Source organism: Carcharhinus amblyrhynchos, chromosome 9 (genome assembly GCF_965287045.1).
Source record: "Carcharhinus amblyrhynchos chromosome 9, sCarAmb.v2.hapA, whole genome shotgun sequence".
Taxonomy (NCBI): domain Eukaryota; kingdom Metazoa; phylum Chordata; class Chondrichthyes; order Carcharhiniformes; family Carcharhinidae; genus Carcharhinus; species Carcharhinus amblyrhynchos.
The window spans coordinates 10,203,313-10,218,491 of NC_137332.1; the positions used below are offsets into that span (position 1 = coordinate 10,203,313).

At 44.0% G+C, this 15,179-nt stretch overlaps 1 protein-coding gene across 1 annotated transcript; it reads right to left on the reverse strand.

Moving 5' to 3' along the window:
• Positions 1 to 250: 250 nt before the first annotated feature.
• Positions 251 to 14,096, reverse strand: dnajb4 (DnaJ heat shock protein family (Hsp40) member B4). The gene is made up of 3 exons (XM_080195139.1): positions 13,706 to 14,096; positions 10,752 to 11,332; positions 251 to 1,433 (listed from the first exon to the last, which is right to left on the reverse strand). The coding sequence occupies exons 1-3, from the start codon at positions 13,914 to 13,916 to the stop codon at positions 1,203 to 1,205; spliced, it is 1,023 nt and encodes a 340-aa protein (XP_080051265.1). The 5' UTR covers positions 13,917 to 14,096; the 3' UTR covers positions 251 to 1,202.
• Positions 14,097 to 15,179: the final 1,083 nt, after the last annotated feature.

The window sequence follows — 15,179 nt, forward strand, 5'->3', positions numbered from 1 at the left end:
TGGCCTCCTTCTGCAGTGTAGGGGTTCTATGACATGGGAAGAATATGCAAACTCCACACAGATACAATCACCCAAGGTCAGAACTGAACTGGGGTCCCTGGTGTTGAGGCAGCAATGCTAACCACTGTGCCACTCAAGTTTCACTCTGGGATCTGATTTATCCAACATTATCAGCTGGGTTTGGTCAAAAAAGTGAAAAAAAGGGTTCATTATATAACCATACAAAACACCATTCACCAGACATCAGGTATCAACTTTGTTAATATATCCATCATTTTAATAAAATAAAAGCATTATCGTTCAGACAGTACATCAAACAAGCAAAATGTTTCAAACCTTTTTTGCTTCAATTTTAGGTTTTAATAATTACTGTCAGTGTTGGAAGTACTTCAGTTGCTATTAAGAAGCTACAAAATAAGATTGCACATTAGCGAATACCCTGATGTTGCATTTAATTAAATCCACCACACGTCGCTCCCTTCTTGTCTGACAGATGTGATTGGTAGTACAGTACTTTACCCTAAAGTCTTGTAATTCAAAGTGCTCTCTCTAGCTACCACCCAAACTTGGATGGAGAGAAGAAAAAAACAAACAACGATAACACTGGACATTTTTCACAGTTCATGTGGATTTTACAATGTTTAACAGAAAATCCTAAAGGAGTTCAAAACAATAAATAATTGACGGTGAATAGATATGGAGGGGTGAATTGCACAATGCTGAATGTGTTAAAAGTTGTGTGATATTCCTCAGTGAAAAGTGCTCATCTGGTAAAAACACACCGTGGATATCACACAGTGCAATTTGAGCCCAGGACATTTCAACTGAGGACTAGCCCTTGAGTGCAACACTCACTTCAGTCTCCGAGCATCAACTTCCCTTTGATGATCTTTAACAATGCACTGGCTTTTGTCAGGCAGTATTTATATTTACAAAAGAGGAAAAAAAAAATTGGCTAAATTTTTAAAAAAAAAGTACAAAAATTCGATGGCCACCCAGAACAGAATACGGTTAAAAAGCTCTGGCTTCTGCTTTAAGAGCCACGACAAAAGATTATTGCTGTTTGAGACACCTCCCAAGACATGCACAGATGCTTTATCCCAGAACACTGACATGACCCACGCACAATACTGCAAAGCAGACACTTTGCTATGTACAGTAGTGTGACCTTTCCGGAGGAAGAATCCAGTCTCTCGCATTCATCACACGGGTAAGTGTCGCTTCAGCACCTCTTTGGAGGATGTGGCTATAAAGTCAGGGAAAATGACTTCAAATTCCACGATTAGGTCGCCTCGGCGGTCCGGGTTTTTAGGGAATGGCAGTCCTTTGCCGCTTATCCTCTTCCTTGCTCCTGGTTTGATCACGTCCTGAGTTGTGAATGGGATTGATCGGCCTTCCATGGATGGTACATTAATAGAACAACCACATAAAGCCTGCAACAAAGAAAGGAGGTAAATGTAGCACATTGAGAGGGTGGGACTCTGACACTCTGTCTGCTTGGTCATTTAATTTGTTTTCTTCCAAGGGACTGATGCGCGCCTTTTCATGCAAAGCTATTTGGCTACAGCACTGCAATCTGTGTGAGGTTCACGTGAATTTTCCACGTACTCACAGAATCCCTACAGTGCAGAAAGTGGCCATTCGGCCCCTCGGGCCTGCACCAACAACAATCCCACCCAGCCTCTCATCCCCGTAACCCCACATATTTACCCTGCCCTTAATCTACACATCTTGGGAACTAAGGGGCAATTTAGTACGGCCAATAAACCTAACCTGCACATCTTTGGATTGTCGGATAACGATCAGAAATATTGGTATCTAAACCCGCACCCACATGTCCAATTGCTCTTAAAGTTCTCCTTTTCCTAAGCATTGCCATCTCCACCATCTTTCTCTTCCCCCCACCCCCTTATTCTTTTTCCAAACTGTGGCCCACTCCCTCCTGGCCTTAACTCGGTCTCAATCCCTCTCCCCATCTTTTCTTCAAATCCTGGTCAAATTCACTCCAAACTTTCACCAACCCTTGGCCTATTAGTCGCAACCTTGTCTTAAACCCCCTCTGAGCCCCAACTCTGCAGCTCTCTAATCCCGACCAATCCCTCAACCTGAACATCCCACCTTATTCCCAGCATACGTTCCCAAACCCTCTCCTCCTCTCTCCCACCTGGACCAATACATACAAATGAAAAACAAAACAAATTTGTAGCTTCAGCACTTCAGGATGTTTGCACGTTCTCCCTGTGCGGGTTTCTTCTGGATGCTCTGGTTTCTCCCACAGTCAAAAGATGTGTGGATTAGGTGGATTGGCTATGCTAAATTGCTCCTGAGTGTCAGGGAGACTAGCTAGGATATTGGAGATAGGGCCTGGGTGGGATTGTGGTCGCTGCAGATTTGATGGGCCAAATGGCCTTATTCTGCACTGTAGGGATTCTACGTCCAAATTTATACCATGGCCATTGAACTATTTTTGAAATAGTTACTGCTGCTGTGTAAGTAAAAGTAGCAGCAAATTTGTACATAGCAAGATCCCAGTAGCATATGACAAAGGAATAAAATTAGGCCACTCGGCCCATCGAGTCTGCTCTGCCATTCAATCATGACTGATATTTTTCTCATCCCCATTCCCTATAACCCCTGATCCCCTTTTTAATCAAGAACCTATCTATCTTTGTTTTAAAGACACGCAATGAACTGGCCTCCACAACTTTCCGGGGCAAAGAATCCCATAGATTTACCACTCTCGCTGAAGAAATTCCTCCTCACCTTGGTTTTAAGAGAGCATCCCTTTAGGCTGAGGTTGTGCCTTAAGTTCTAGCTTTTCCTATTGGAATCCTACATCCTCTCCATGTCCACCCTATCTAGGCCTCGCAGTATCCTATAAGTTTCATTCTTCTAAACTCCAATGAGTATAGACCCAGAGTCGTCAACCATTCCTCATACAACTACTCTTCATTCCAGGGATCACTCTTGTGAATCTCCTGTGGACCCTTTCCAAGGCCAGCACATCCTTCCTTAGATATGGGGCTCAGAACTGTTCACAATACTCCAAATGGGGTCTGACTAGAACTTAATCCCTGCTCTTGTATTCTAGCCCTCTCAATATGAATGCTAACATTGCATTTGGCTTCCTAACTGCTGATTGAACCTGCACACTAATCTCAGGAGAATCCTGAACAATTACCCCCAAGTCCCTTTGTGTAGCAGTGCAATAGATGACTAAAAAAAAGTTTCACTTGTGTTGATTGAACGTGTTGGCTTAAATTCTGGGAAAACCCTTTTTTTTTATTGTTGCCATGAACAGGGGCCTTAGTTTAGTGTCTCATCCGAAAGACAGCACCTCCAACAGTTCAGCACTCCCTCGGTACTGCCCAGGGTGGGGCGCTGACTCAGCCTCCCGGGGCAAGAATGCTACCACTGACAGAAGTAGCCAAAAAAAAAAGCAATGTGAAGGTAGTATAAATGAAGCAGACATTTAATTATTCTGAGGAACCCAGTCAGTTCCATAGTGTACACCTGGAGATAGTTCAATACTGCAGGGCAACACGTATTTTCTTTTGTTCATTTGTGGGACATGGACTTCACTGGCTAGGCCAGTATTTATTGCCCATCCCTATTTGCCCCTGAAACTGAGTGGTCTACTAGGACATTTCAGAGGGTAATTGAGAGTCAACCACATTGGAGTGAGTCTGGAGTCACATGTAGGCAGACCAGGTAAGGATGGTAGATTTCCTTCCCTTAAAAAGGGCATGATGGGTTTTTCCGACAATCAACAATGGTTTCATTGTAATTCCAGATGTTCTTTTAAAATCAAATTCAAATTCCACCATCTGCTGTGGTGGGGGATTAGAACCTAGTTCCGTACGATATTAGCTGAGTTTATGGATTAATAGTCTAGTGGTAATACCACAAGGCCATCACCTCCCCTTAAATTATTGAAACAGTAATTTTGGCAGTGTTGCTTCGTAAAAAGCAATGTGCATTAATATAGAACTTTGGAAGGGTTTCCCAGGTGTTTGATAGGATCAGACAAAAATGGATGATATTAGAAGCAGTGAATAATTTTTAAGACGATTCCAGCATTCATTTTAATGATTCAAGAGCAGGGACTCTTCCGCTCACTGAAAATCTGAATTTCTAAGTCTTGGGAGAGAACGACGTGATACATTCATTCATGCTGTGCAGCCGAAGGGAATCCAAGCCATATCAAGTGCAGTGCAAACATGCTCTTCCAGATAATGATAGCAACAGGTTGAATTTACATAGTGCCTTTAACATAGAAAAATATCCTAAGGCACCTCACAGGAATGTAATTGGACATTGAGTCCAAGGAGGAGCTGATTGGACATGCAATGTTTGGTCAGAGAGGTAGATTGTGAGGTGTGTCTTAACAAAGGTGATGAAAAAGTTGAAAAGGAAATTTCAGAGTCTTTGGAGCAGTTTATTGTCATCTAAATACATTCATTTAATGGATTCGTAGCACATGACTTCCCGTTGGATTCAGCACCTGGCATTGCCAATGGCTTTCCGGCACTGATTTCTTTGTCTTGGGCAGGGATTGTAAATATTTTGCAACCAGAAACTTGACCAAGTGCAATAGACATGTCAAAATAATCCAAGTGTTTCTTTCTAGCAAAGGACTCAGGGGGTGAAAAATGTATGCTACTGGATCAAAGGGTCACATTAAAGGAATTTGGCAGTCTCAGTTTAGTTCTTCCTGGCATCCTATAAGATTCTAAATAATGAAGTATCACCCAGCTATTCAACCATAATCAATGCTAAGCCTGAGACTCTCTCGCCCAAGTTTTAAGTGCATACCACTTGCCTGGATGAGTGCAACAACACTCAAGAAGCTCCGCACCATCCAGGACATAGCAGCCTGCTTGATTGGCACCTCATCCACATACATTCAATATCTCCACCGACGAGGCACAGTAGCAGCAGTCTGTACCATCTACAGGATGCAATGTAGGAACTCACCAAGACTCCTTAGCTAGCAGCTTCAAAACCCAGGACCACTACAATCCAAAAGAACAAAGGCAGCAGATACCTGGGAACATCACCACCAAGCCATTCACCATCCTGACTTGGAAATATATCACTGTTCCGTCACTGTCACTGGGTCAAAATTCGGAACTCCCTCCCTAACACTACACGAACTGCAGTGGTTCAAGAAGGCAATTCTCAAGGTAAATTAAGAATGGGCAATAAATGCTGGCCTAGCCACTTCCTTTGAATGAAACAAAATAAAAAGGATATGGTGTGGATGAGTTGGGAGCACTGTGTTATGCAATTTTCCTTCCTGAGCTGAGGGGTGCTGAGGCCAATATGGCACTTCATATGAGATCAGCTAGTTCAATGAGGCTTGGGGTTGGATTGTAGGGCCTTTGTCCTTTATAGTTTAGGCTTAAGAGGAAAATTGGAGAATCACCATGTAACTTAAAGTGTTTTGATTTTGACATTTTCCATGGCATCATGGAAAGGTCTTTGGACAAGTTGAATCACAATGTTGAAATTTGAACCGTATCAGGGAATTTCAAAAGCATCCATAAAGGATGCAAGGATTAATATAGTAATTCAACTTCAGTCAAGCTCAAATTTTATAACTAAACTTCAAGACCTAACATGATAGTTAGCTTGTTTGCAACAGACATTTCAGCAGCAGTTGAAGATCTCTGAAGAGTCTTTGTACACATGTTCCCACTGCACAAGTATGAAACTTCAGTTAGCAGAGTGTGGCAATTGGCATTTTTTTAAAAAAAACTTCATCCATCCAGAGAGTTGTCTTTTTTTAAAATTTATTCATGGAGTAGCTGGACCAGTATTTATTGTCCATCCCTAATTGCCCTTGAGAAGGTGGTGATGAGCTGCTTAATCCATGTAGTGTAGCAACACCCACAGTGCTGGGAGGGAGGGAGTTCCAGATTTTGACCCAGTGATAATGAAGGAATGACAATATAATTCAAGTCAGGAAGAGGAGTAATTTGGAGGGGAACTGTGAGTTAGTACGTATCCCATGTGCTATGAGGCTGCAGGGTGACATGGACAAGCTGGCTGAATGGGCAAATATTATTTAGTGTGGATGAATGTAAGGTTATCCACTTTGGTGACAAAAACAGGAAGGAAGGTCATCTGAATGGTGGCAGTTTAGGAAAAGGGGAAGTGCAATGTGACCTGGATGTCATGGTGGAACAGACACTGAAGGCTGGCATACAAGTACATCAGGCAGTGAGGAAAGCTAATGACATGCTGGCCTTCACAGTAAGAGGATTTGAGTATAGGAGTAAGGATGTCTTGCTGCAGTTATACAGGGCCTTGGTGAGGCTACATCTTGAGTATTATGTGCAGTTTTGGTCTCTTAGTCTGAGGAAGGACATTCTTGCTATTAAGGGAGTCCAGCAAAAGGTTCACCAAACTGATTCTTGGAATGACAGGACTGACATGTCAAGAGAGACTGGATCGACTGGGCTTGTACTCATGGAATTTAGAAGAATGAGGAGGAATCTCATAGAAACATTTAAAACCCTGATGGACTGGATAGGCTAGATGCAGAAAGAATGTTCCCAATGTTGGGGAAGTGCAGAACTAGGGGTTACAGTCTAAGAATAAGGGGTAAGCCATTCAGGACTGAGATGAAGAAGAATTTCTTCACTCAGAGAATTGTGATCCTGTGGAATTCTCTACCACAGAAAGCTGTTCGGGCCAGTTTGTTAGATATGTTTAAGAAGGAGCTGGACGTGGCCCTTGTGGCTAAAGGGATCAAGGGGTATGGAGAGAAAGTGGGAGTGGGATACTGAGAGTGCATGATCAGCCATGATCATATTGAATGGTGCTGCAGGCTCAAAGAGCCGACTCCTGCACCTACTTTCTACCTGCTGCTCTTGTCCTTCTAAGTGGTAGAGGTGCTGTCGAAGGAGCCTTGGTGAGTTGCTGTTTGAACCATGTCCAAAGAATATGCATTTTTGAGTATTCAGCGTGGGGCCATTGCTAACACACCAGCATTTATTGCCCACCCCTAATATCGCAAACAAACTTCATTGTAAGCAACAGCTACAAATCAATAGAATGATACAGCACAGAAGGAGGCCATTTGGCTCATCATGCCTGTCCCAGCTCATTGTAAGAGCTATCCATTTAGTCTCATTTCCCTCACTCTTTCACCCTGAGCCCTGATGTTTTGCTCCCTTCTAAGTATTTGACCAATTTAATTTTGAAAACTGACCTTCCAGACAGTGCATTTCAGAAATTTTCATCTCTATTCTGTTTTTCTTTCTTCCCAATTACCTTAAAATCTATGCTTCTGATGGTAGCCATGATGTGGAGATTGGAATATTAGACTAGGGTGGACGCTAAGTGTAAGAACTGACTACTCACCTGATGAAGGAACAGTGCTCCGAAAGCTCGCGATTTCAAATAAAGCTGTTGGACTTTAACCTGGTGTTGTGAGATTTCTTATTATGTTTCTGATTCTCCTGCTAGTGCAAGAGTTTCATCCTATTTATCTGAACCCTTTGCAAAGTCTGGATATTCTTCCTAAAAAGTGGAGTCCCCCAGATTGGACACAGCAGTCCAGCTGAGACATTGTTCATAAACGTTTTGGATGACTTCCATACTTCTGCATCCTGTGCATCTTTTTATCCAGATGAGTTAGGGGTTCCACTCACATACACACAGGGCAGGGTAGGTGTAGGAGGTTGCGGCGGCGCGGGCTCGTTGGGCCGAAGGGCCTGTGCTGGGTTGTTCTTTGTTCTTTGTGATCATCATCCTTGTACTTTCGTCCCCTCAAAAGGGATACCCACACCTCCGTTCTCTGACTGAGGTACAAGCTTCCAAATTATTTTCTACTGTGATCTTCATGACCTTCCGATAGGAACATTTTTCTGTGCACCACTTCATAGAGTCATAGAGGTTTACAGCATGGAAACAGGCTCTTCGCCCTTTAAACCCCTAAGCTAATCCCAATTGCCCACATTTAGCCCATAGCCCTCCATACCCAACGTACCCATGTAATTATCTAAATGCTTTTAAAAGGACAAAATTGTACCCACCTCTACTACCACCTCTGGCAGCTTGTTCCAGACACTCACCACCCTCTGAAAAAAAACTGCCCCTCTGGACACTTTTGTATCTCTCCCCTCTCACCTTAAACCTATGCCCTCTAGTTTTGGACTCCCCTACCTTTGGGTAAAGATATTGACTATCTTGCTGATCTGTGCCCCTTATTATTTTATAGACCTCTGTAAGATCACCCCTCAGCCTCCTACACTCCAGAGAAAAAAGTCCCAGTCTATCCAGCCTCTCCTTATAACTCAATCCATCAAGACCCGGTAGCATCCTAGTAAATCTTTTCTGCAAAAATGAGTTCTGCACTTGTGGTAAAATTGTAAGTTTTTTTTTAAAATTTACTTTCTTACTGCATCTAGCATCTCGACGGAGTTTCACCCTGGCTTAGGGATCATCAAGTCTCATGGCAACGTCTTGCATTCTTCCAGGCCCAACCAGTCATTAAAAAAAAACAGATCATCAGATTGGCTAAGTGCTGTCAGTGGGAGGTCTTGCTGTGCGCAAATTGACTGCCATGGTTCCTGCATTACAAGAATTACCTCACTTCAAGAGTTACTTTATTGGTCATAAAGTGTGGAGGGGCAGCTTAACAGGCACTATAAAAATGTATGTTTGAACTTTCATGTTCCCTTACAAATTGACCATTACAAATTTGTAATTCTCATTGCTGATACTGGGTTGTTATTTGGACAAATAGAGTCTGATGCTGACTCCTTATATTTCTCCTTTCTTGTTTTGAATGTTGCCCACACTTCACCTTCTATATTCCCAACGTGAAAAAGCTTGGGAGGGAGGAAAGTTCATTCAGTCCATCAAACCTGTTCCTTCCAGTTCAGGCATTCAATACGTACATTAAAATTAGGAGCAGAAATAGGTCATTCTCTCCCCCCAATCCCCGAGCCTGCTCCGTCATTCAACAAGATCATGGCTGATCGGATTGTGGCCTCGACTGATCGTCTGTCTATCCGTCCCACTGCCTTAAAAATATTCAATGAGCCTGGCCTCTACGGCTGTCTGGGAAGGGCAGTTCCACAGACTCACAACCCAGAGAGGAAAAAAAAATTACTGTTAATCATGGATTAACCTTCTTCCCCTGATCTATTACAATTAAATATAACTTCCCTAAATCAGAAACATTACGTGTAGCAATTCTAAATTTCCAGTTTACAATCAAGGCACGCAAACAACTTCTTATCAGAGCACAATTACCCCTTGTTCCCCCTCCTAACTCCAAACATTATCATGTCTTGATTATTATCCCTAGTTAATTCAGCAAAAAAAAATCAACCTCAGGATATTCTGGTCTACATGATTCATTTATACACTTGGATACATGAGCCGTCAGGGCGAGATATAAAACCAGGTCTGTTCTGAGAAGAGTTATGGCTGCTGCTATGTAGTAATAGAAAACATTTCCAAAAATAAAAATCAGCTTGCATTATTTATAGCTCCCCAAAACCCATCCGTCTTAGCAACGCTGAACACCAAGTGGATTTTTCACATACAGGCCTTTAAGTAAGCTAGAGATTAATGTGACTATTATAGTTTAAGGGCCTGGGTACGCTCTTTGGGATTTTTGGACAGACTGTCTGCTCAATGCTGATGATATTCTCCAGCTGGTTACGGAGGAGCAGGGGCTCTTGTGGACGGTCATACTGAAAGTGAGTTTGGCCGACTCACACCATTACACAGATTTGGCCTCGAAACATGACAACAACAATACACGTTTGTAAAGTCTTTAACATGGTAAAAACATAGCAAGATTTTTCACCGCAGCTATCAGATAAGATTTTTATTTATTAGTCACAATTAGGCTTCCAGTAACACTGCAATGAAGTTACTATGAAAATCTCCTAGTTGTCACACTCCAGCACCTGTTCAGGTACACCGAGGGAGAATTTACCATGGCCATTGAGCCATTGAGGTTTACTGCATAGAAACAGGCTCTTCAGCCCAACCTGTCCATGCCGCCCTTTCTTTTTTAAAGCCCCTAAGCTAATCCCAATCGCCCGCATCCCTCTATACCCATCGTACCCATGTAACTATCTAAATGCTTTTTAAATGACAATATTGTACCCACCTCTACTACTACCTCTGGCAGCTTGTTCCACATACTCACCACCCTCTGTGTGAAAAAAATTGCCCCTCTGGAAACTTTTGTAACAACTTTCAATCCTCCTAATCCACACATTGTTGGACTGTGAGAGGAAACAGGAGCACTTGAAGGAAGCCCATACAGGCACAGGGAGAACATGCAAACTTTGCACAGACAGCGACCCAGGCCAGGATTCAAACTCAGATTCCCAGCGCTGTGGGGTAGCAGTGCTAACCTCTGTGCCATCGTGCCGCCCTTTAATTGATGTGAAATGGAACCACAAGAAGGGATGTCTGAACATGAAACCAAAAGCTTGGACATAGTGGGAGGTTTTAAGGAGGGAAGAGGTAGAGGGGCTTAATGAATGAATTTCAAACGTAGGGCCAAGGTAGCAGAAGGCAATGAAAATTGGGGATTCTAAAGAGGTCAGAATTGAAAAGAGCGCAGTGATCTTGGGGATGGAGAAAGGAAAGGGAATCATTGAAAGGACAGAGAAAATAATCTCCAATTTTACCTGCAGCTTATCTAATAGACAGGAAAAGCAAAAGGATACAAGCACACTTTACAAAACAAGCACCCCTAGGAGTAAACATACCTCTCTTAAGCTGACACGGGCATGGTAGACAATATTTGATCCGTCCCTCTTAAAGTGGGAATGTGGTTTATCCTTCAGTACAAAAACCACATCAGCTGGAATACTGTTGGGCGTTTCGTCCCCTTCTTTGGGGAACGTGATTTTGGTTCCTTCTTTCCAGCCCTTTTTTATTTCAATAGTAAGTATCTTGTCCTCTGTCTTGACGGTCCTACCATCAGGATTCAGCCGCTTCCTGGAGATCTTCATTCTCTTGGTGGAGCCGTTGTAGATCTCCTCCAGGGACACTCGGAGGTCATGGATGATGGGGGGATCTTGCCTGCGCCGCATGTGCCCCATCATCCCTCCCCCGCGCCTTTCCCTGGGGAAGCCGTTCATGCTGAAACCTCCAAACTGGGCAAAGGGGTCAGAGTCCACGTCCATGCCCTCTTCCTGATGGCCATTTGCCATCCTCCTTCCAAAGAACATCTCAAAGGGGTTGGCACCCCCGAAGAATGCTGCAAAGGTGGCATGGGGATCTCCATGGAAAGTGTAGCGGAATGTTCCTCCCTGATCATCGGGACCACCAGCTCCTCCTTTGAGCCCTGTCAAAAGAAGAAGAAAGGACATTTACGAACATCCTGTGGCTATTCCTTTATGGTCTGCAAAGGTCTTGTCCTGCCATGCAATTACACATTTATAACACAGAATTTCCAGCCTCCTCAACACCTAGGTCACGCCAACAGGAGGAATTAAACACACGGGGTCATTGTGAAACTTTCCAATCTGTAATACATACAGTTTAGGGAAGGCATAGGCCACTCAGCCCCTCAAGCCTGTTCCATCATTCAATAAGATAATGGCTGATCAGATTGTGGCCTGAATGTTACTTTCTTACCCAACCCCAATACCTTTCGACAATCAAACTCTGCCTTAAAAATATTGAATGACCCAGCCTCCACCCCTCTCCAGGGGAGAGAATTCCGTAGGCTGACAACCCCCGAGAGAAAAAAATCTTCTCCCCAGCTCAATCTTAAATGAGGTATCCCTTATTTTAAACTGTGTCCCCTAGTTCTCGTCAAATTCTTGTCTCCTTCACAGAGGGGAAACATCCTTTTAGCATCCAACAGGACTTTTGCACCATAACAGGCTCAACTGATATGAGACACATGGGGTTGGAGTACATATAAAGCATGGTCTCAGTGAATGGGAGAAACAGGCTCAGCAGGAATTGTATCAAATGTCAGGGAACAAAGGATGGAGAAAAATTGTAGTGATGGGGATTGAGCAGGGAGAATGGAACTAACAGGTTTGCTCTCTGAAAGAGTGGCATGGTGGTGTAGTGGTTAGCGCTGCTGCCTCATAGCACCAGGGTCCCAGGCTCAATTGTGGCCTCGGATAACTGTCTGCATTCTCCCTGTGTCTGTGTGGCTTCCCTCCAGGTGCTCCAGTTTCCTCCCACAGAAAAAAAATGTGGTTAGGTTGATTGGCCATGCTAAGTTGACCCTAGTGTCAGAGGAATTAGCTCGGGTGAATGCGTGGGGTTACAGGAAAAGGGCCTGGGTGGGGTTGTGGTCGGTACAGACTTGATGGGCCAAATGACCTCCTTCTGTACTGTAGGGATGCTATGATTTTTCAGCCCGAGGAGCTGGATGGCCTCATTCAGTGTTGTACTTTGATACGATTCTGTGAAATGAAGCTGAGGTACAAAGCAATCATGATCTAACCAAAAGGCAGGGCAGACTTTGAGGAGGAGAATTCCCATATTCCACAAAACACAGGCAGCTGTTAAACATTCATTTAGTTAAAAGAAGCAATCCATTTAAAATGCAATGCATTCATTAAAAAAAACACATCCAAGTGTATTAATAGATCCACCCTCAGTAAAATCTCACTTAGCGCCCTTTGGCCCATTGTGTCTGCATTGGCCAGCAATTATCTATTCTAACCCCATAATCTAACCCAGTTATCTATTCTAACCCCATTTTCCAGCACTTGGCCCATAGCCTTGTATGCAATGGCATTCCAAGTACTCACTGCTGCCCCACAGCACTAGGGATCCAGGTTCAATTCCCTGATTGGGTGACTTTCTCCCAATATCTGCATGGGTTTTCTCTGGTTTCACAGAACAGTACAGCCCCTCGATGTTGTGCTGAGCAACGTCCAAACCCAAGATCAAGCTATCCCACTCCCTAACATTCTGGTGTGTTCCATGTGCCTATCCAATAACCGCTTGAAAGTTCCTAAAGTATCCGATTCCACTATCACGGCAGGCAGTGCATTCCATACCCCAACCATTCTCGAGTGTCCTCCCCACAGTCTGAAAGATGTGCTGGTTAGGTGCATTGACCATGCTACATTCTCCCTCAGTGTACCCTAACAGGCCCCGGTGTGGCAATGAGGGGATTTTCACAGTAACTTCATCACGGTGTTAAAGTAAGTCTACTTGTGACACTAATAAATAAACTTTTTTTAAAAATTCTAAATGTTGTGAGGGTTCCTGCCTCGACTACTCTTTTAGACTGTGAGTCCCAGACTCCCCACTACCCTCTGGATGAAAAACAAAGTTTTTCCTCAAATCCCCTTCCCCCCACCTAACCTTAAATCAACTGGCTGACACTGACTGGGAGTTGAGGGACTGAGCAAAAGATCTGGAATGGTGGGTTTTCATGAGAAAAAAATTTAAAGAATGGCAGCTTTGGCCACAGCACAAAGAGCTATGCAAAGCTCACACATTAGATCCGAATGGGGTGTTATTTCACCCGCTGTGACTGAACCAAAAGGGATTGACAGGTTGGGCTCCTTGTCACAGATCTGGGGTCAATGACAAATGGAGATGGGAGTGCAGCAATTGCATGTTAATTTTTCAAATCTTTCACTCCGGGAGGTTTTACAGACTCTCAGTTTCCCCACTTTATAACAATAAAGCGGACGGGGTGCGGGGAGTGGGGGGGGGGTTATATTTTGCCCGCACTCACCTTCTTCCCCAAATTGGTCATAGATTTCCCTCTTCTTGGGGTCACTCAGCACCTCATAGGCTTCGGCCACCTCCTTGAACTTCTCCTCGGCGTTGGGCGATTTGTTCTTGTCCGGGTGCCATTTCAGAGCTTGCTTCCGATAAGCCTTCTTGATCTCTTCGTCCGAGGCTCCTTTCTGCAAGCCTAGAATGCTGTAATAGTCCTTCCCCATGCTGGCGATCTGTCTGCTGTCTGTCTGGCTAGCAGCTACTGCGGATGGCAGCCTGTATGTCCCGCAGCCAGTGCACTCGCCCACAGCAACTCACTCACTCTGTCTGTCTGCACCAGGACTTTATATAAAAGCCATTCCCTCTGACTCCAGGGAAAAGCCCAGCTCCTTCCAGAACACACACCAGCACGTCATTTCCCATCCGCCCATTAACCACTGACGCAAACTTCATTGCATTCCTTCCAAATTGCGTCCCCCACCCCCCCACCCTCAGAAGGTCAGGCTTTAAAAAATGCAAAGGATGAGAACTATGATTCCCAGACAACACCCAGAACGTGCAGTTTTTTTTTATTGCCAGAGATTCCACTTCAATGAGTCAGCTGGAGTAAACCCCAGAACCTGTGGTTGGCACGGTGCCTCACAGCGCCAGGGACCCGGGTTCAATTCTCAGCGTGGGTCACTGTCTGTGTGGAGTCTGCACATTCTCCCCGTGTCCGCGTGGGTTCCCTCCGGGTGCTCCGGTTTCCTCTCACAGTCTGAAAGAGGTGCCAGTTAGGTGCATTGGTCATGCTAAATTTTCCCTTTGTGTACCCAAACAGGGGCCGGAGTGTGGCGATTTGGGGATTTTCACTGTAACTTCATTGCAGTGTTAATATAAGCCTATCTATGACTAATAAATGAACTTTATAATGCTATACTACTCTGCCCCTCAGTGGTGGTGATTCTAACTCAAAGGCCACCGCACCTATAGGGGCAAGGTTGACCAGGCAGCCCTTTCATGAATAACCTCAACTAGTTATGGGACCGGAACCTACACTGTTGATATCACTCAGCATCACTGTCCAGCCAACTGGAGGTGATGGCCTAGTGGCAATATCATTAATCCAGACACACAACTAATGTTCTGGGGACCTGGATTCAAATCCTGCCATAGTAAATGGTGGAATTTGAATTCAATAAAAAAAATCCAGAATTAAAAATCTACCATAAAGCAGAAATAGGCCACTTGGGCCATCGAGTCTGCTTTGTTATTCAATCATGGCTGATTTTTATTCTCCTGCCTTTTCCCCATAAGCCCTGATCTCCTTATTAAGCAAGAACCTATCTATCTCTGTTTTAAAGACACTCAATGACCTGGTCTCCACAACCTTCTGCAGCAAAGATTTCCACAGGTTCACCACTCTCTGGCTGAAGAAATTCTCCCTATAGGATATTATTAAACTAGAAAGAGTGCAGAAAAGGTTTACTAGGATGCTACAGGGGCTT

What these genes read in the sequence shown, in the direction of transcription:
- dnajb4 (XM_080195139.1), bottom strand. Translation starts at nt 13,916, where the DNA reads ATGGGGAAGGACTATTACAGCATTCTAGGCTTGCAGAAAGGAGCCTCG. An exon ending in TGACCAATTTGGGGAAGAAG is followed by an intron (nt 11,333 to 13,705) that starts GTGAGTGCGGGC and finishes TTCTTTTGACAG; the next exon opens with GGCTCAAAGGAGGAGCTGGT. An exon ending in CCCGTGTCAGCTTAAGAGAG is followed by an intron (nt 1,434 to 10,751) that starts GTATGTTTACTC and finishes TCTTTGTTGCAG; the next exon opens with GCTTTATGTGGTTGTTCTAT.